The 22,177-nt window shown below is 41.5% G+C and overlaps 2 protein-coding genes and 1 long non-coding RNA gene across 13 annotated transcripts in view; 2 read left to right on the top strand and 1 right to left on the bottom strand.

Annotated features, from left to right (window-relative positions):
• Positions 1 to 1,968, top strand: part of LOC130927036 (uncharacterized) — a 35,298-nt gene extending 33,330 nt beyond the window's left edge. Inside the window, exon 10 of the long non-coding RNA XR_009066340.1 lies at positions 1,392 to 1,968. This is a non-coding gene — a long non-coding RNA (uncharacterized LOC130927036). The remainder of the gene's footprint in view (positions 1 to 1,391) is intronic.
• LOC130927032 (alpha-N-acetylgalactosaminide alpha-2,6-sialyltransferase 1-like) overlaps positions 1 to 19,085 on the bottom strand; it is a 47,044-nt gene extending 27,959 nt beyond the window's left edge. The window contains exons 1-3 of one of the 11 annotated variants that reach the window (XM_057852510.1): positions 17,648 to 19,085; positions 16,816 to 17,122; positions 1,363 to 1,551 (exon numbers count right to left, since the gene is read on the bottom strand). In XM_057852510.1, the coding sequence (XP_057708493.1) occupies positions 1,363 to 1,460 (98 nt within the window). In that variant the 5' untranslated portion in view covers positions 1,461 to 1,551; positions 16,816 to 17,122; positions 17,648 to 19,085. Of the gene's footprint in view, positions 1 to 672; positions 737 to 1,362; positions 1,552 to 16,815; positions 17,123 to 17,647 lie in introns of those variants that run through there. The other 10 variants (XM_057852515.1, XM_057852504.1, XM_057852507.1 and 7 more) reach the window with 10 other exon arrangements.
• Positions 19,086 to 21,019: 1,934 nt separating this feature from the next.
• On the top strand, positions 21,020 to 21,627 carry LOC130927034 (triple functional domain protein-like). The gene is made up of 2 exons (XM_057852516.1): positions 21,020 to 21,158; positions 21,344 to 21,627. The coding sequence occupies exons 1-2, from the start codon at positions 21,037 to 21,039 to the stop codon at positions 21,471 to 21,473; spliced, it is 252 nt and encodes an 83-aa protein (XP_057708499.1). The 5' UTR covers positions 21,020 to 21,036; the 3' UTR covers positions 21,474 to 21,627.
• Positions 21,628 to 22,177: the final 550 nt, after the last annotated feature.

Here is a 22,177-nt window from a genome sequence, read left to right as displayed (position 1 = left end):
GTGTCACTGGCGAGTTTTAAATTACTTAAGAAATCAAGCCAAGGGCTTGATTGGGAATCCCAGTTCTCTTTGCATTGAGCGCTTTTCTTTTTGTGAACATTATTTTTTGAGAGATAGGAATATTATTTTTGTTGTGCTTTCACTAAATGATACTGTAGCAACTTAACTGTTCCGCCCAAATGCATGATGGGAAGTTGGGCAACCATGACTGTCAGTGGTGGCTGCAAATTGTATACAGTATGTTCTGAGTTGCATTCAATTAAGCGTGTTAAGAAAAAGATCGTCCCCTGCTATGCCCAAATGCATGATGGGAAGTTGGGCAACCATGACTGTTAGTGGTGGCTGCAAATTGTATACAGTATGTTCTGTGTTGTGCTCAATTAAGCGTGTCAAGAAAAAGATCGTCTCCATTTATTCTTCCCCACGTCGTTCGCCACAATAGATTTGCCAAAGCTTATGCCAATAAAAGGCGCAGTCCAATGAACGCCTGTGTCCACTTGCATTTCTCTGCCTTTTCGGTCTTAATATGCTAAAACGGCGTAATTGTAAACTGTTTGAGGCAACGCATCAATGGGTCATTCCATGCATGCGTTAATTTCGTCAAATATTTTATTTAAATTTAAAAAATTAATTACCGCCCGTTTGACAGCCCTAATATATATATATACATACACATATAACCTGACTTCAATATCTGTTGATGGGGCCCGGGGCTCGAGGCCGATTCGTAGGGAGCCTAAAAAAAGAAAGGTTTAAGAACTGCAAATCTTTCTATCCATGGTTCACTTTAAAAAAAACATGTTACACGTATAAAATTGAAAGGAGCAGAAAGAAAACTGATCATATTATACAGTATCTGCCCCTTGTCCCAAGACAATAGTTCACAAGAAAATTATTTCAAAATAACATAAGCCAGGTAATAGTCTACAATATAATAAGTATAAGCTAACACGACCAGTCAAATATCTCTTGAGTCGTTACAACACAATTTAAATAATGTCATCACAATACAACAGGCACGGGAATTACATAGCATCACTAATTCAACTCATCATACGTGTGTTTATATATAATATATATATATATATATATATATATATATATATATATATATATATATATATATATATATATATATATATATATATATATATATATATATATACATACACACACACACACAGTATATTTGTTTTTTCAGAGTCCATACTGCACTTAACATGACAGTAATTATCTATATCACTAAAATCATTACACAGTCAATCCTGCTTCCAAAGTGCTTTCAGCCCTGATTAGCCTCTGAAACCAAAAAAAAATGCCTCCCAATTTTTTTTTCAAACAAAAACAAAAAAAAAAACACACCTGTTCAATTTCAAATGCTCTTCACATAGAGCGAAAAGGACAAAGCCGATGGTGATGAGAAGCAGCCAAGAAAAAATCCTTGACGTGTAGAAGGCCATGGCGTCACCTCGGACCTGCCCGGCTGAAAGGAAGGATCGCTGCTCTGCTGAGGGTTGGCGGGCAGGATATGGGCAGGGCTTTTACTCCACACTACAGTTTGTCACCACGCACAAAGGAAATGCTTTTAATGATTTATTATATTTCAACAAATATCCCTTGTCACGACGAAACAATTCCCTCTTTGTCATTTATCTCCCCTTACAGTGTTTTGATATCTGAACGGGCATTTTTTTCAAGAATACATTTTTATATGAAATATTCTGTTGAGTACCGTATTTTCCACACTATTAGGCCACCGCAGTATAAGACGCACCTTCAATGAATGGCTTACATGTAGTCCTGAGGTTACGAACGAGTTCCGTTCCTACACTGGTGAAGGAAAACGAATTTCCGCGTAAGTCGGAATTAACCCTTTAAGTACCCCTAAATTACTATCCAAACGTCCAAAAGTATTGCATTTTGTTTAATGATGGAGGATGCACTAGCCTCTGGTGGCAGCGTTGGGTCTGGCTGGGCTATATGAATGAGGACCAGATTCGTCTGACATGGATAAAGGGTTTGCTCTGGTTTGGCCCACATAAGGTTGTAAGTTGTTTCAGCTAATATACTGTATGTTTGTGTATGCATTTGTAATTAAGTTTACAGCTACGGTTTGTGGGGTTAAGTGTGAGCGATTTGCTATTAAATTGTAAATACGTTAGCATTCGTAGCATTTAAACCAGAAGACTTTTGTCACGCAAATTAGGTTAATTTAATCTACTAAATTCACATAATGATCAAACTAAATAAGACATTTGAACCAGGGACGTCATTAGGTTTTAGGAACAGGGGGGGCTTAACCCCCAGGAGTACACAGGGTAAGTGAACATAGCATACAAGCACATACAAGACTTCACAAACAGCTAACAAAGACTGATAATATATAAATATATATTTGAGGGCTGTCAAACGATTATAATTTTTAATCGAGTTAAATTACACCTTAAAAATTAATTAATCGTAATTAATTGCAATTCAAACCATCTCTAAAACATGCCGTATTTTTATGTAAATTATTGTTGGAATGGAAAGATAAGACAAGACGGATATATTCATTCAACACACTGTACATAAGTAATGTATTTGTTTATTATAACAATACATCCACAAGATGGCATTAACATTCTTTCTGTTAAAAGGATCCAAGAATAATAAGACTTATAGTTTTTAAAAGATATATGTTAGTATAAGTTATAGTAATATTATATGAAAACTAGTGCTGTCAAATTTATCACGTTAACGGGCGGTAATTAATTTTTTAAATTAGTCGTGCTACAACATTTGAAGCAATTAACGCATGCACGGAATGACCCGTTCACCCGTCGCCTCAAACAGTTTACCATGATGCCGTTTTAGCACTTTGAGAGTGAAAAGGCAGAGAAATGCGAATGGACCCAGGCGTTCATTGGACCGCTCATTTTATTGGCTTAAGCTTTGGCAACTCTTTCACAACAAATACAGTGGGGCAAATAAGTATTAAGTCAACCACTAATTGTGCAAGTTCTCCCACCTGAAAATATTAGAGAGGCCTGTAATTGTCAACATGGGTAAACCTCAACCATGAGAGACAGAATGTGGGGGAAAAAAAACAGAAAATCACATTGTTTGATTTTTAAAGCATTTATTTGCAAATCGTGGTGGAAAATAAGTATTTGGTCGATACCGAAAGTTCATCTCAATACTTTGTTATGTACCCTTTGTTGGCAGTGGTGGAGGCCAAACGTTTTCTGGAACTCTTCACAAGCTTTTCACACACTGTTGCTGGAATTTCATTTTCATTCCTCCATGCAGATCTCCACTAGAGCAGTGATGTTTTGGGACTGTTGTTGAGCAACACGGACTTTCAACTCCCTCCGCAGATTTTCTATGGGGTTGAGACCTGGAGACTGGCTGGGCCACTCCAGGACCTTGAAATGCTCCTTACGAAGCCACTCCTTTGTTGCCCTGGCTGTGTGTTTGGGATCATTGCCATGCTGAAAGACCTAGCCACGTCTCATCTTCAATGCTCTTGCTGATGAAGGAGATTTTCACTCAAAATCTCTCGATACATTGCCCCATTCATTCTTTCCTTTACACAGATCAGTCGTCCTGGTCCCTTTGCAGAAAAACAGCCCCAAAGCATGATGTTTCCACCCCCATGCTTCACAGTGGGTATGGTGCAATTCAGTATTCTTTTTTCTCCAAACAAGAGAACCTGTGTTTCTACCAAAAAGTTCTATTTTGGGTTCATCTGACCATAACACATTCTCCCAGTCCTCTTCTGGATAATCCAGATGCTCTCTAGCAAACTGCAGACGGGCCTGGACGTGTACTTTCTTCAGCAGGGGGACACGTCTGGCAGTGAAGGATTTGAGTCCCTGGCGGCGCATTGTGTTACTGATAGGAACACAATGCGCCATTCGTGTTATCATTTTGACGCTACGGGGTGAGGAGGGAGTTGTGTTGCCCAACGGCAGCCCCAAAACATCACTGCTCTAGAGGAGATCTGCATGGAGGAATGGGCCAAAATACCAGCAACAGAGTGTGAAAAGCTTGTGAAAAGTTACAGAAAACGTTTGGCCTCCGTTTTTGCCAACAAAGGGTACATAACAAAGTATTGAGATGAACTTTTGTTATAGACCAAATACTTATTTTCCACCATGATTTGCAAATAAATTCCTTAAAAATCAAACAATGTGATTTTCTGTTTTTTTTTTCACATTCTGTCTCTCATGGTTGAGGTTTACCCATGTTGACAATTACAGGCGTCTCTAATATTTTCAAGTGGGAGAACTTGCACAATTAGTGGTTGACCAAATACTTATTTGCCCCACTGTATAAGTACTGTGGCGAACGACATGGGGAAGAATGACAGGAGACGATCTTTTTCTCAACACGCCAAATCGAACACAACGCAGATCGTACTCTATATCATTTGCAGTTGCCACCGACAGTCATGACTGCCCATCTTCCCATCATGCATATGGGCGGAACAGTTAAGTTGCTACAGTATCATTTAGATACTATCCGATTTCTCACAGGAGAAAATCTTTTTCTTAATACGCCTATTTGAACACAACGCAAAACATACTGTAAACCATTTGCAGCCACCACCGACAGTCATGGTTGCCCAACTTCCCGTAACGAATTTGGGCGGAACAGTTAAGTCGCCCCAGTATCATTTAGTGAAAGGCAAGGCAAGGCAAGGCAAATTTATTTATATAGCACAATTGCGCTACTCGCCCCTTGTTACACGTGTCTTTGTAATCACGCATCACAGAGGTGCCAAAGTGGCAAAGCTCTAATACGGTTACTAAGGTTACGGTCATGCTAATTCAATCCTGGGCATATTTAAATAAAATGTTTTATCAATCATTCCACCCCTTGACCTGGATTGAATCCACCATCCCCATAATTAATCAATATAAAATCGCACCACATTTAGCAAGGGAATGTGAATGAGGTGCAGGTTCAACTCCCCCTTTTCAATTGGACAATTGCCAAAAGCTATTTATTCGGTGGAATGGATCATCGGAATGGACAAACTTCGGAGCGCCCAATCTTTGTCCATTCCGAAGCGTTTTGTTCTGTTTTCGTTTTTCAGCCTGGTGATTGATGGTGTGATGTGGAGGCGGTGGATTGGAACGCCTGCGGGAAGATCGCAGCGGCACTGCATTCCTCCGCATCGAAGGTGGTGTCGGATCCTGGGCCACCATCCTCTGTGCCCTCTCTTCATGGTGGAGGAAGAACGTCGACTCTCTGGGAAGTCCATTACCGTTTCTGGCGATGCCGACTTTCTGGGGAGCTCATTGCGGTTTCTGGCGATGGGGGACGTGTCCTGCCAGAGGGAGGCTGCAGGGTTGACATCACTTCCCCCTGCTCCATATATAGGGGAGATGATCCCATCGGAAATGCCGTTCTAATGCATTGACAGGTTTTAGATATAAAACTACAGGAGGACAGATTCCTAAGGGTGGTAAGATCGCCATCTGTAGCCGAAAAACCTTGAGACTTGCTATATCAAATAGGACCCTGCTCCATTTGCGTAGCCACTATGAAACCACATCCACAGTTGCTTAACACACCGGTTTCGGGTTGTATAGATAATGTGAGCTTTTTCGCTTGGAATAACCAGACTTATAAATTGCACTCTTTTCCTAGGGTTCTCGGTGGTGCTGTGCCCAGCATTCCCGCTACTGAAATCCCTTGCAGCACCCCAATAATGATGCTTTAGACTATGGCTTCATAAATAATGATGGTTTAGACTATGGCTTCTTGATTATGCAGAGGGGCCTTATAACAGGAAAAAAAAGAAGAAAAAGTCGTCCTCACGTGGGTATGGGAGGCTGGATAGCCTATGACGGGTAAGATCCCTACCTGGGACAACCTAAGGCAGGCACAGTCAGGATTACCCGGCACGACTCCTGACTATAACAGGCGGGTATGGAAGGCTGGATAGCCCACGACGGGTAAGATCCCACCCCCTAAACCCGGGACAACCTAAGGCAGGCACAGTCACGATTACCCGGCATCAGTCCCTTGCATGTGCGGCCTTGTGCCGCCAGTGCAAATGGGGGAACGGGACTGGACAGGAGAAGCCGATGTGCGGTGTGGGGATGCACAGTGTTACGTTGCTAAGGGCCTCAGAAGAAGGATAAGATAGCTGAGTAGACTATTAATCTGCTTTAGCAGATGCTAACAGGGAATAATGCTTACGGCTGCGCAGTGGGGGAGCTGGGCCCAGCTCGTTCTGAAACCATTGTCTTTTAGCGATTGAGGAACACAGGTCTAACATTTCCAAGCTTAAGGTGTCCATTATTGATTAATTAGAGGGATGGTGGATTCAATCCGGGTCAAGGGGTGGAATGATGGATTAAACATTTTATTTAAATATGCCCCGGATTGAATTAAGATGACCGTAACCTTAGTAGGCCTAACCGTATTAGAGTTTTGCCACTTTGGCACCTCTGTGATGCGTGATTACAAAGACACGTGTAACAAGGGGCGAGTAGCGCGTCCTCATTGAGATAAGGGACTGACAATCTCTTGTAACAAGGGGCGAGTAGCTCGTCATAAGGGACTGACATCTCTGACCTCACGTGATGTACCACTATATAAGATGGGGAGTTTTTCCCTCCAGTTAGTCATTAGAGCTGTGAATGTTCATATGGTCGCCTAGCCTGTATTCCACTGTAAACTCCACCGAGGGTGTCGTCTCTCCGCCCGCTTATCAAACGGTAAGTAGTGATGGCAAAATGAAGCCCCATGAAGCAGTGAAGCCCTGCAGGGAAATACGTCACACAGACACCTAGGGGCTTCAAGTGGATTGATTACCTCGACTACGCCATCATGTGGACAGAAAAATGTATAACATGCTTGGTGCATGAAATAAAATGGGTGTGTAAATCATGCTCTGATTACAAAGAAAATACATATTTTAAGTTTAATATGAATTATTCTGTGTTACTTTGTCTATGTTTGTGCATATGAAACAAGTGAAAATGTGAAATGAGGCAAAATGTGCTTATTCATTTTTATTTAGAAACAATATTTTTTCCAAAGTTTTTGGACTCAGGCGGTTTCTTTTTTTGCAGAGAATTTCACCTGCTTTTGAAAAAAACTTTCACATGGTACTGATGAAGCAGGGGTGCATAGATATGATACAGCAAGTTTGTATAAAGTTGGAAGTGTATATTTCTGTGATTCCCAGTACTGAAGGGGACTTTCAACTCTGGGGATGTTTGGTGCGCCCAGATACTTTTGCACCTCATCTGTTGCATTTGCCGTGACATTTGTGGTTCTTGCTTGATGGACTGAGGCATCAAAATGATGCCACAGTTTGCTTCCTAGGAAAGATACAGATGTTAGTAATTATTATTTAATATTAGAACAATTAGGAAATATTAAATACCTCCAACAGACTGGGAAGGTTCTGATGATGATGATGATGACGACGGTGATGATAATGATGATGATGAAGTAGATGAGGCTGTGCGACTCATGATAGCTGCGCAATCCATCGTGAGCCTTTTTTCTGCCTCTGCTGCTTTACTGGGACTGAAGAAGCCTAGTTAAACCTTGGGTCAAGCAGAGTAGCCAGAAACATAATGCTCATAGACTGGAGTTGGTTCAGCTTCTCTCTTAGTTGTCTTTGCAGAAACTCAACCATGGATGTGCTCTCTGGAGTTTGAAGCTGTCGAATCTCTTCTTCCTCCAGAGAGTGATGCAACATCGACAACAGCGGAATTACCTTTGACCCCGAAACCTTCTTCTCCTCAGACAGCTCAATTGTGGCATAGTTAAATGGCTCCAATACTTTCAAACAGTCAGCAATAATTCTGTACTGTTCAGCAGACATTGGTGTCAGATCAGTGCGTAGACCAGCCAAAGCTGCTCCGACAGGCTCTCTCAAAGTGTAGACACGCTGAAGCATGAGATAAGTGCTGTTCCACCTTCTTTCAACCTCCTGAAGAAGTTTAAGCACCGGAAGGCCCATTTGAACTTGCATCTGAGTTAGTCTCTCCTACATTAAAATCAAGTGTCAAATTAATAAATAGCAAAACATAAAATATGTTACATATGACAAGTAAGGAGCTTACCTTTGCTGTAGTGCTGCTCTTAAAATAACCAACTATCTTTCGACAGTTTGCCCGGATGTGGAACAATTCAGGACATTGGTCAAGAGCTTTTTTCACCAAAAGATTTAGCGTATGTGCCACACAAATAGTGTGACGCATATGAAGCTCTCTGGCACAAGCTCCCATATTTGCTGCTCCATCAGTCACTAGACATGTCACTTTTTCACTGATACCCCACTCTGACATTAGCGAAGTTTTCATAAAAGCCATGTTTGCTGCAGTGTGTGCCTCAGGGAAATGTTGCACCCCCAGTACAACTGATTGGAGGGATGTGGTTTCATCAATGAAATGACGTGTCACAGCTAGATAGGCATCAGTATTGATGGACGTCCACATATCTGATGTCAAACTACATGCAGATGCTTTAGCTTTATCCTTGGTTTCCTTGTACCTTTTTTCCACCATGGCTTTCAAAGTCTAAAAAAGTACGATTTATGGAATTGAAAAGTATTGAAATGGTTAATCCTATAATATAGTGCTTCATGTAGTGACATTCATACCTGCCGTGTAAGTAGAACGTAGGAAGGAGCTAAAGCTTTCATAAGCTTTTTGAATCCACTGCCGTCCACCAAGGAAAACGGCTGAGAATCCTCAATTACCATATCAACCAACAGCTCAGCCAAGTCAACCTTCTCAGCTATATTAAATTACATGTCAGAGTTATAAAACAAGACAAAAATAATGCACACAGTGTAGTGTGGGACTATGAATTTAAATGGCCTACCTGAGCCGGGTTCAACCTTGTTGGTCTCCTCGTTGCCATGCAAGACCCTATAGTGCCTTAGCATAGTTGAGGTGTTATTATTATAACTAAGCACCTTGGAACACACCAGACACTTCACGTAAGTATTCGGAAAAGAAAAATGTGAATTTTATGTGTTCTCACATTTTCTTTCATGGAATCTGTTAAATAGTAATTAATTGCAGTGCATTACCTTCTGAGGTGAGATCAGCTCAAAGTGCTCCCAAACAGTGGAAAATCTCTTTCCTGCTGGTTCCATCGCAAAAAAGAAGCTCGTCGAATCGAATGCCAAATAGCGCAATAAGGGACCCGAAAACATGAAAAGTGAAGGGGAATCCATAGCGTTTCTTGCCCGCTTTTATTTCGAACTCCAATCAAGCCAAGCGAATCAGATCCTGAATCAGTCACGTGGTACACCCGCTCGCGAATGATTTCCTGAATCAGCCACCTGGTACACCTGCTCGCGAATCATTTCCTGAATCAGTCACGTGGTACACCCGCTTCGCGGGGCAACAAACGTCACCACGTAAGTCGTCAACACGCGCATCGGCTCGCCGTTCATGAACCACTCATCTACATTACTCGGCACACACTTCAGGGATTCGACCCGAGGAGCACATCACTAACGGTAAGGGTTTTGATTGCTATACTCAAAGGAATATCTTGTGTTCTTTAACAGTACCGCGGGGATCTTAGACGTGACAATCTATATCTAGCGCTAGTGTTATTGTGTTTGTTTTCTTCCTTTTCCTACATTAAACATCGTATATTTCACAAAAGTGTGTGTGTGTGTGTGTTACTGACTCACTGCGAACCCAGAAATTTCGTAAAACACTTGTACTAACATTTATCTTTTAAGAACTACAAGCCTTTCTATCTGGATCCCTTTAACAGAAAGAATGTTAATGACATCTTGTCATCTTGTAATAATAATCAAATACAGTAGTAATGTTCATTTAATTTACAGAATACATGTAATTTACAGAAAAATATGGCATATTTTAGAGATGGTTTGAATAGCGACTAATTACGATTAATTTTAAGCTGTGATTAACTTGATTAAAAATTTTAATCGTTTAACAGCCCTAATTAAAACCCCTCTTAATGTTTTCGTATTAATAAAATTTGTAAAATTTTCATTCAAAAAATAAACTTATCGCTCGCCATTGTTGACGTCGGCGAGCGGTGACGTCACATTGGCTCCCTGCCGTGCTTCCACAGCGTCTTTAATTACGTAAAGTAGTGATTGAAATACACCATGAAGTGTCAATGGCGAGTTTTAAATTACTTACAAATCAGGCCAATGAGTGTGTTTTGTCCCTCGACTGACACCTTAGTTCCCTGTTTACCGGTCCATTGTACACTGTCATTTGGAAGCTGGCTTCACAACGTATGAGACCTCTAATAGTTTGTATATCGTGACTAAATATAAAAATATAAGATATAAATATCTGGGTCATGCTAATATGCCTTACTCACATGCACACAAACATATATCCAAACATTATAACTGTATTTTCCTCACCAGGACATTTTTCAGAAAAATAACATTTACATAAATGCATATATACAGTAGAGTACATGCCAAAAGCTTTGACACACCTCAGTCAATGCAACACAAATGAAGGTCCCAACCCCAATGATAAAGCAATAACTCCAATCAACACTAAAAAGGCATACCTTTGAAGTAAAAATACATTCTATGTGACTTCGTATCTTGAAGCTCATCATGAGAATGGCAAGAGTGCAAAAAGTAATCAGAGCAAAACGTACAAATGAGAGGGTGTGTCCAAACCTTTGGCCTGTACTGATTATGTGTGTGTCGGCGTGGGGGTCGGACTGACTCCAGCGGGACAATAAAGGTGGTGGACTGATTATTATTAGTGTATTATTATGATTATCCACTGATGATAATCATATGTGAATGAGCTCAGCTTTTGTACTCATCTATGCATAAAGTGAGAAACACAGCCAAAGGGAAGTAACCCCAGAGATAGTTGTGAGAAGAGTGCACTCTTAACTCTATTAGGACCTTATTAGGACCTTCACAGTGCATTTCAGGCAAACTACCAACTAGCAGCTAAGTAGCAGCGTTATTATAGTGCTGGGATGTAACTTTTGACCGCAAAACAACGAATGTATAACGTGCGCAGAGACCGACTGCAAAAAAATAAGGTAGTATCGACTGCTAGCAATGTCACAGGGAAAACGCGGAGATGTGGGCATTCTCTACATGAACAAGTGGAATGGATTGGATACCAACACACTGAAGGGGCACTCTACCTTACCTTACCTTACTCTACCTTACTCTATGACTTACTCTATGAAGGGAAAACTGACAACATATTTAAGTTAATAATGATAGTTCAATAGTTCCATAATCATATAACCTAATTTTCTGGCAAATTTATAGTGAGTATGTCAGCATTTTTTGCAATTAAAAAAATAAATAAATGAAACATCACGAAATTATTTAGGCGGAGTTTAAGAATATTTTAAGGGGGCTGTATGGGGCGCCGTTTGTAAAGCAGCACTTGCTGAAAATGACAACATTTTCTCACATTTAGTGCCACGCAGTGTTAAATCACTTTTTTTTTGCACATTTACAACATTGTTTAGTACGGAGCCCCCGGTTGCCAGGGTAGAAAAAATTAAAAAATCATAGCAGTTTACTAATCTGTACCCACAGATTACTAATCTTTACCTACAATTTACTAATCTGTACCTACAGATTACTAATCTGTACCCACAGTTTACTAATCTGTACCCACAGATTGCTAAACTGTACCTACAGTTTACTAATCTGTACCCACAGTTTAGCAATGACCCGGAAACTGTAGTCACCAATGTTTGGCGGGGACTCCAAACGCCCAGGGACCGCCCGAGCAAGCACCTGCACCTTTTGCCCTCGGCGAACAAAGGGGTTTTAAAAGGTAACTATTGCACAGTTTCTTTGGTAGCCGTCTACATTTGCAGGTGTCATCAATCAATATGGCATGTTGTGTGTTATTAGCGGCTACTACATTTTTTCTCGATTGCTAAAGCACAATTTCTTGATGTCTGAGCACAATGACCAGTTGTCAAAACACATTTATTAAATCAGGCTGCTAGTTGGCTTAACTATAAACACATTTCACCTCAATCTCCAATTTCACACAACTCGAAACACAATTGCAGTTCTCTAAACACATTCACACTTAGGCTAAACACTTTCACACTTGCTAAAACACACTTAGCGCAATCATATGAACACATTCTCATTCACTGAACACATTTTGGTCACACAATGCAAAATGGTAGACTCAGACATCAAAAGTTGAACACAATGAAAGCACGGCCGTCATTGCTTACACACGGTAACTCAAAATTGAAGACACATGAGAATATCCACGTTGGCCTCTTGAGAATGCACAACGACTCAAAACTGATGCTCTCCTTGAGTCCTTCAACAAACAGTAGCCACGTTTACATGGAGCCAAATATTCCAATTGCAATCGGTTTAGATGTTCAAACCGAATAAATGTGATACATATAAACACCTCATTCGGAATGAACAGGCCCAAACCGAATGGAATTTCATTCCGTTTCACAGGGGTGGAATATTCCTTTTCCCAAACCGATTACAAGTAAAATTATATCATGTAAACAGGGAAGCGGAATGGTGTCTGGTTGCGTTCTTTCTGCACATGCTCCGTACTGACGTGGTGACGTCACTTGGTGACGTAAGTAACGTCACTTGCAACATGGCTTCCAAGCACACGCACAGCGCACCCACACAACTTTTTAAATGAACGGCGTGTCATTCTGAAGTTTTGTTTCCACTCGAAAAGTTAAAACAGCAGCTGATCTGACGATCGATCTCCATGTTTTGCAACGTGACGCTTTGTTTTGATTAATCTGCGCATGTCAGACGGCAGTTGTCAAACGTCCTTTCGGAATAAAGGCAGACACATGTAAACGCTGGATCGGAATAGATGAAGTGACATGTAAACAGCTGATCTGAAATTTCCATTCGGAATTATTTGAATCGGTATGAATAAAAGTCAGCATGTAAACGTGGCTAGTGTCTCCTCACATTCTTGGGAAAGCTACAGGACATCCTGATTGACCGTGAGCAGCACAATCTGGTTCCAGCACAGCCTGCTCCTATCTATGTCATCATCTTGGACAGCATCAGCTTTCACCGCACCAACCAGATTAGAGAGTGGTTCAATATACACCAACAATTCCTCAATGTATGTCTGCCACCCTACACACCTTTCCTCAACCCCATAGAGGAGTTCTTCTCATCATGGCGGTGGAAGGTGTATGACCAGGAACCATATAGTGGAGAGAACCTCCACAGGGCCATAGACCCGGCCTGTGATGATGTGGGGGATTATTCAGGTTGGGTCAGGCATGCCAGAACTTTTCCCCACTGCCTGGCGAGGGAAAACATAGCCTGCAATGTGGACGAGGTCCTGTGGCCTGACCCCACCCGACGAAGTGATGCGCAGGCCCCCCACAGGTCCCCCCGCAGACACCATAGTCCCTCTTTACTGTATATACAAGAATTTGTGACATGTATCCATTCCCCATGTATGCTTTTGTTCTCTTTTGAAATATTTGTTTTGGGAAAAGTACATTTGTACAGGTTGTCGTCAATAAATGGGGTTCAATTCCCCTAAAAATAATCTGTGACTTACTATTGATTACTATACAGAAGATGGGGTATTTAGAACATCACACCCTGAACATTGTGTTTTCAATTTTTATTGAAGTGTGCGACAGATATCCAATAGTGTTTACATTTTTGCAAGCTGTGAGGACCATTTTGTTGTCAAAGTTTGGTTTTGGCCATAGGAGCAACAGTTTTGAGGTGAAACTTTGGGTGTGTAGGGTGGCAGACCTACATTGAGGAATTGTTGGTGTATATTGAACCACTCTCTAATCTGGTTGGTGTGGTGAAAGCCGATGTTGTCTTAGATGATGACATAGATAGGAGGAGGCTCTGCTGGAACCAGATTCTGCTGCTCACAGTCAATCAGGATGTCCTGTAGCGCTCCCAAGAATGTGAGCAGACACTGGTTGTTGAAGGACCCAAGGAGAGCATCAATTTTGAGTCGTTGTGCATTCTCAAGAGGCCAACGTGGATAGTCTCATGTGTCTTCAATTTTGGGTTACCGTGTTTAAGCAATGACGCCTGTGCTTTCATTGTGTTCAAATTTTGATGTCTGAGTCTACCATTTTGCATTGTGTGAGCAAAATGTGTTTAGTGAATGAGAATGTGTCCATATGATTGCGCAAAGTGTGTTTTAGCAAGAGCGAAAGTGTGCCTAAGTGTGAACGTGTTTAGAGAATTGCAATTGTGTTTATAGAGTTTTGTGAAATTGGAAATTGAGGTGAAATGTGTTTATAGTTAAGCCAAGTAGCGGCCTGATTTAATAAATGTGTTTCGGCAACTGGTCATTGTGCTCGGAGATCAAGAAATTGTGCTTTAGCAATCGAGAAAAACTGTAAAACCCTTTTGTTCGCCGAGGGCAAATGGTGCAGATGCTTGCTCGGTCGGTCCCTCAACGTTTGGATTCGGTGTCCCCGCCAAACATTGGTGACTACTGTTTCCGGGTCATTGCTAAACTGTTGGTACAGATTAGTAAACTGTGGGTAGAGTTTAGTAATCTGTGGGTACAGATTAGTAAACTGGGGTACAGTTTAGTAAACTGTGGGTACAGATTAGTAAATTGTGGGTACAGATTAGTAATCTGTGGGTACAGTTTAGTAAACTGTGGGTACAGATTAGTAAACTGGGGTACAGTTTAGTAAACTGTGGGTACAGATTAGTAATCTGTGGGTACAGATTAGTAATCTGTGGGTACCCGGGGGGGCTCCGTAGTTTAGCAATTTAAATATTTATTTTTAAAAACTAAGTATTGGAATTCAATGTTTAAATCCAGAACTAAATATTTATTTAAATCTTGAATGTAGATCTTAAATTTATATCCTAAATATGAGATAGTTTCAAGGTCAAAATCGAGATCAAAGAGCATGACAAACTAAGAGCATCGTTGGTCAGCTCTTTGGTCTTTGATGTCACGTGCAGCATCACCTACAGTCCTACAGCATCCAGCAGATGTCATTCAGTCGGATCCTACAGTTGAATGTATTTGGAAAGCTTTGAGTTTCTTCTTCATATTCTATGACCTTTCTATTCCACCTGGCAGTGAACCAGTCAGGAAGCTTACTGAGCATTTTTTGATTTTCACTGTAGTTATTTAGAATTTCAAGACTCTTAATATCGCTCGTTGCTGCTTCACACCCTCGAAGGAAGTCTGCAAATTCCCTCAATTCAACTCTGTCTTTGGGTCTTATCCTTGTCCACGAATTTAGCTTGTCGCGGAAAGCTTTAGCGACCACAAAGGAATTGCCGTAACGTTCTTCCAATATTTGCCATGCTGAATCATAGGGTTTCTCTGTGCCCACCAGGAAATTGCTCTCAATTGCTTTCCTTGCAGGTCCTGCAACATACTTACGGAGGAAATAAATCTTTTTGTTTACAGGAATGTTCATACGGCCTATGAGGGTTTGGAATGACATTTTCCAGTCCTTGTATCTTATTGGGTCTCCGCTAAAGAGAGGTGGCTCTGGCACAGGAAGACGGCTTGCGTTTATGGACTCTGCAATCGCTTTGGCAAGCATAATTGTGGTATTGTCTTGAAAAGTAGGACGAGCAACTTCATGGTTTGTAGATGGGAATTCTCTAGCACGCTGTAAGTGTTGTGCCTTGGAAGGACGTTCGGTTTAGGTGAAGGCTCTGATGCCATATGGCTATTCATCAATGACTGCGTCTTGTTCATAAACCTGCAGTCTTGCCTTTGCAGAATTCATTCTTTTAGTTGCTTCCAAGCGTTTTAACTGTCTTCGCTTCTCTTCTAACAACTTATTTCTTTCCGCATTTTGTGCTTCTTGTTGTGCTAACTTTCTTAAGAAAATGAAATATTCGTGTCCTTAACTTAAACTGTGTGCAATCCAACTGAATGCTGAAACTCAAAAAGTTGTTAAGGCTACTTCACGTCTTCACATTTAACTTGGCTTAAACGTGCTTGTCGTTGGGAGCACTTAACAACCTTCTTTGATTACCGGCAGGATGAAACACTCTTTGTTTCCTTTGACGCTGTCCTTTGACGTTGTCCTTTGACGACGTCCTTTGACAAGCGGCTCCACCGGAACGTTGAACACCGACGACGTCAACGACCGCAGTCGGGCACGCTCTGGCTTGTTCACGTTCTCCCCTCACATCGCTCTGGCGTTGGGTTCTCACTCGCGTCGCATTGGCGATGAGCTCTTCTCTCGTTGCACTGGCGCTGAGTTCTCACTGTAATTCCCTCTCGAGTCGAAATCACGAACCAAGCTGTTTCTCTTTTACGGGCTTTAATCACAGAACTTGATTTGCCTTGACCAGGGGTGGGCAACCTATTCCACAAAGGGCCGCAGTGGGTGCTGGTTTTTGTTGCAACCCATTAAGAGGACACCTTTTCACCAATCTGCTGTTTTACAAGTGCAATCAGTCGATTGCAGTCAGGTGCTTCTCATTTCTGCTGAAACCGCATTGGTTAAACTATCTGCGCTGGGTCAGTTGGAACAAAGACCAGGACCCACTGCGGCCCTCGAGGACCAGTTTGCCCACCCCTGGCCTTGACAATGCCTTGACAATGCCGTGACAATGCCGTGAGAACTGAACAATACAGATAAAAATATACATAAAGTCAGTTCAGACAAATAAATACACAGACCAGTATAAGGCACACGCTCACCCAGCACTAGTTCCTTTTCGGAATGTACTCGCAGGGAGTCTGAGTGACAGGAAACTCTGGCGGTCATCCGGAATTCATAGAACCTTAGTTACAGAAGTAACTCTCGTTCTATTTCATTCCTCCTGACCGCCAGAGGGCGGTGCTTAGCACCTGGATGACCACATACCAACATAGTCACGAAGACACTTCAGATGCGGTCAGAGGAAGCCGACAGCACCACTGAAGCCACCGGGTGAGGAGCTGCCACATTCACTCTGTAGAAGCGGGCAAACGTACAAGACGATGCCCATGCTGCGGCGGAACAGATGTCATTCAGTGGAACACCTCTCAGCGCCGCCCAGGAAGTTGCCATTCTTCTTGTGGAATGGCACGAGACCCGAGGAGGCCGAAGACCTATGGACTCATAGGCCTGCAGAATAGCTGCGACAACCCAATGTGACAGTCGCTGCTTCGAGACCGCGCAGCCCTTTGTCCTGACCCCAAAACATACAAAAAGAGCATCCGACTTACGAGTGCTCGCAGTCACACCGACATAGTGCTCCAGCATCCGAACAGGACATAGCAAACTTCGCAAATGCCCATCAGGTGCACTCGCATCGTTAAACACAGCCAAGGTAATCGGCTGGTTAACGTGAAAGGCTGAAAGTCTCTTTGGCAAAAAACTCGGATTGGGCCATAATGTAACCCCCGAGCCGTCTGAATTCCACCGTAAACAGTTCGGAGAAATTGATAAAGCATGCAAATCACTCACTCGCTTTGCTGAAGTAATTGCGAGGAGGATTGCAGTTTTCACTGTGACTCACTTAATGTCAGACCCACTCAAGGGCTCAAAAGGGGCGGAACACAAACCCTCACTTTGGAGGTCATACAGCACAGAAATATATACATAAGTCAAATTATGTTTTCACACAGAAACATAAAACAACATGAATACATAACTACACTAACAGAAACTAAGTCAATTAACACAAACTAACAAATAACACAAACTAAATTACCTCAATGGCCGCTTTACTCCAGAGGAAATTAGTTCAGCTTCAATTCTTCGATGCACTATGCACATGAGATGTTTCCTTGTTGATCTTAATCAGAGGTACTGAAAAGTTGTCTGTACTCTAGTAGTGTTCATCAGATAATAAGCCGATGTAACGCTTAATAGTGCTCCTGTCAACTTGCGACAGTGAACTTTAGTTCCCATCCCATATCAAAGAAACTAAGTAAATGCGTAGCATTGCACCCCCAGATCAAAGAGTCAATTATTTATTTCTTTATTCTGCCTTAATGGCAGCTACACTCCCACCAAATCACTTGTGATTTCACTCTAACCTATGTAACACTGGATGATCATAAACATTGCAAGGAAATGTGATTGTATTACCCCGCATCAATCAAAGTGACCGTTTTATGGATGGGTCTCTCCAAGTAGACTGGCTTTCCAGTGTGTTTCCCTTGTTCCTCCAATGTCAAGGTGGTTGCAGCTCAACGTTGCATTCGTAGGAAGAATTGACGGAGAATAAGTTGTCTTTTAGCCAAAACTCGCCGTATTTAATTTCCATTGACATGCGGATACACCCTCTCTCATTGCTGTGTTCACAGGCAAGCCCACAAATCAAAGTCATCAAAGTCAAACACAAAGAAGTAATAAAAGTAGCACTTTAGACAATTAAGTCCCATCCTGCCATCTTGTGGCGAAAAGATAATATGTCAATAATAACAAGCAATAGGAACATTATTTCAACATCGACTGAGGACACATTTAGAATACAAAACATTTCCTTCACCATTTCTCTCAACACCCCCACTTGTTCTCATGTTGATGCCTTTTTAACAACCAAATGAACTTTCTCACTTGGACAAACCTTCCCACCACGGAACACCTCGCATCTCAGCTTTTTGTACACACTGACAGCCTGGGAGGTAAGTTTAATTAACTTATAGTTGTATAGTTTAGTCACCGAGTGATAGACGCATGCTCACTTGAGTGCGGGTGATGGAAAAAAAAAAAAAGAAAAAATCAAATAATGGTGTAAAAAATGCAAGGAAGGCTTTTACTAATTTGAATTTGTCGCTTTTAGTGAGCTTCGTTCATGTTTGTCCCGTTATGCGTCAGGACAAGTTGTTGCGATGTTTTTAAAATTAACGTTTTATTCGTGACGTTGTTTGACGGAAAATATTGGTAGTTGCAGCCCGTTTTCAACATTTGTTCTTGTTTTTACCGAATTGTGCTTAACATTAACTGACTGGTATCCGTAATTCATTTTTGTTGGGTCGAAAACATAATTTGGGATATACTGTAGCGTTCTGCTTAAGTTCAGCCGTTAACTGCTAAAATGTATATTTTGCATGCAGGTATTTATTAAATTCATCACTATCATTGAACTGCTCGTGCTTGACACCAAATGCGAAAAGAGCTATTCATCATGTTTTATGTTCAATCATTAGCACAGTATTTAACATCTGCAATTATTTGTTTAACGTTAAAGATGAATTGAGTAGTTTAATCAGCGATGCTTGGTATGGGATACCCCTTTGTTATGCTATGCCAGTGGTATGTTCCAAGAACGTGTATACGTATTTTTAGTAATAAGTAAACCACCACCAACCACTAAAGTTTAACTTAAACCCACGGAAATCTGGCATGTACATAAATGGATATAACATTTTGGGTCATGCTGGCTATAACATCAGGTATAAATCATTAATAACTCATTTACATTTTTTCCTGAAAAAAATTAGAAATGAATAACATGCTAGTAGGAATGAAATTGATGACATTAAAATGATTAAAAAACAGAAATACACTCTGGTTATTGCTCCAATAACACTCTGAAGTTGCTTGGGGGGGAAAAAATCATAATATTCATTCCCTGCCATTAACAACGATTGATGTCCAAATAATTTTAACTGGGAGGACTACCTGTGAATACTCACCTTTCAGTCTTTTACCTCTGAGGGCTGGCAGAGATCACTCACTGCCTTAGCCTCTCCCAGTCAAAATGGATTGGACGTCTAGCGTCGTCAATGCATGGCAGCCAATATGTATGAGTGCCCCATACAGTTAGCGAGCTCTGACCTCTTAGGTGAAACCTGGAAGATTTTCCACAGAAGACTGAATGATCTCTCGTGGCCCACCATCACTGGTTCATCACACCTTTTCACAACACCAGTTTTCACGACCTTTTAAATCTATTTTTGCCTTTTTTAGGAAGGCTGTGACGTAGGGAAAGCGGAGCTCAACAAAGCCCTGGATGTGACTCTCAGCATTCCCAAACGAGCCAATGATTTCATGCATCTCTCCGTGCTGGAAGGTGACTGAACATGGGAAAGATAAATTCACTCATTGTTGAAGTTAAGTGTACTTACATTGCTTAATCTCTCTTCCTTCAGGTTTTGATGAGAGCATCGAGACCCATGGCGAGCTGCTCCTAGGGGAGCCCTTCAAGGTGTGGGATTCAAAGATCCCATTCAGGTTGGGCAAAAATAGACAACTCTTCCTCTTGGAAAAGTCCTTGGTGGTCTGCAAGGTAGTCAAGAATGTAATCTTTAACACACTTTCTATCAATACTGTACAATCTTCTTATTTTCCTTTCAGGGGTAGCCACAGCCAATCAGTTGACTCCATCTAACACTGTCCTCTGCATCCTCTGCTCTCACACCAGCTACCATTAGATCCTCTTTAACTACATCCATAAACCTCCTCTTTGGTCGTCCTCTCGACCTCCTGCATGGCATATGGAAATCCAGCATCCTTTTACCAATATACTTACTATCACATTCCCAAGCCACCTCATTCTAGCCTCTCTGACTTTCTCTCCAAATGCTCTAACATGTGCTGTCCGTCTGACATGCTCATTTTCACTTAAGATGATCATTCCATTTCTTCCTTAGATAGCCGAGATAAAGCTGACAGCACACCTGAAGGGAGACCCCCGCAAGTTTGCTTTTTCGTTGGGCCGAACCTGGACAAGACCGAGCAAGATTCTGAAGGTTAGACGTTCTTCTTGTCTTTTCCTTCTTAGATTTGACCAGTGGGAGATTTCCATACACTGCTCTAACAGATTATAAGCCACTTTGACATGATGCTGAGCATTTGTGTCAACCTCAACTTTTTTTTCTCCTGTTAATTAACGTTCTTCTCTGAATATGTTATTTTTACCCTCGACTGGATTTTTATTTTCATCAACATGAATGAAAGTTAAACATCGAGTTTTGTAACTGTACAAAAATATCATAAATTTGTTAGAACTCCACAAAATAAGGGGTGGTTATATGTTTCGTTCAGACTTGTGGGAAAAGACAGTGAAAATTCTCAAAACTGGTTGATTTCCAAATGGCCTTAACCTTCGACGGTCTTTCTTATCAATAGGCTTCCACTACTGCGACCACGATGGACTGGATCAAACATATCCGGAAGCTGATCCAGGAGCACACCATACACCTGGGGGAAGCGCTCAAGGAGCCGAGACGTATTCCCAAAAAGAGCACAGACAAGCTCAACAAGAGTCGAAGGTAACCAAGAAAACTTATTGGTTTACAAAAACCTATTGTTACCTGGGAAAGGCATTAAACTTTTGAGATTCAGATTTCATGAGGATTTATTACTTGCACATACAGTACAGTATGTGACACTCTCCTCATTAGTATAATCGGAATACATTAAAAACTGAACTGTTGTGTGTTTTTTTTTTTTTAAGGAATGGAAAACATGAAGATGAAGTTGAAGGCAATGAAATAGAGTGGCCAGTAGAAAAGATTGAGGCCTGCTACATTGGAGGACCCTGGCTATTACCCGGTACAAAGAAAAGCGGGGATCTCAAAGTCTGACATTCAAATAGGAGCTTCTATAAACTTGCACACATTGACAAGATCCTTGTAAAAAGAAACCAAAGACAACAGCTTTGGACTATTCCAAAACGTTTTAATATATGCATATACTGTATATAATTGTTTAGTTTTTGTACACTTTTTAAAAAATGATTTCTTGTATATAGTTGGATAAAGTTATGTATTTTACCAAATAAAATGTCATTGTTCTTTGCACGGAATGCTGTTGTCCTTGTTTAAAAATAATTGAAATACATGTAATAAAAAAAAAAATGTTCCCCGAGGTCACATGCGCCTCCCTGGCATCGCCCCACTATTTGAGAAGTACTGTGTTACAGTAAATCAGTACTTCTCAAATAGTGGGGCGCGCCCCCCTGGGGGGGCGCAGAGCAATGCCAGGGGGGGCGCATGTGACCTCGGGGAACATGTTTTATGTGTTTTTTTTTTTTTTTTTTTTTTTGCCGTACTGGAATAAAGTGTACTTGCACATCCACTCAGTAGGTGGCAGTGGCGCTCTCATTTTCAGAGTGCGCGCAGTATTTTTGAACTAAGGAAGAGCACTCAGCACACACAGACAACAGATATGAAGAGCAGTGTGCCACCGCCGTTTTCGAAAGCCGTTTTCCGACCGGACTCACTCACGCAGCGACCCACTGTCTTGTCCAAGAGAGTCTGGCTGCAGCCCGCCTCTCTCATTACCCTGC

The sequence above is a fragment of the Corythoichthys intestinalis genome, chromosome 12 (assembly GCF_030265065.1).
Source record: "Corythoichthys intestinalis isolate RoL2023-P3 chromosome 12, ASM3026506v1, whole genome shotgun sequence".
Taxonomy (NCBI): Eukaryota; Metazoa; Chordata; class Actinopteri; order Syngnathiformes; family Syngnathidae; genus Corythoichthys; species Corythoichthys intestinalis.
The sequence above is the reverse complement of the archived record's forward strand: the minus strand, read 5'-3'. Positions and strand labels throughout refer to the sequence as shown.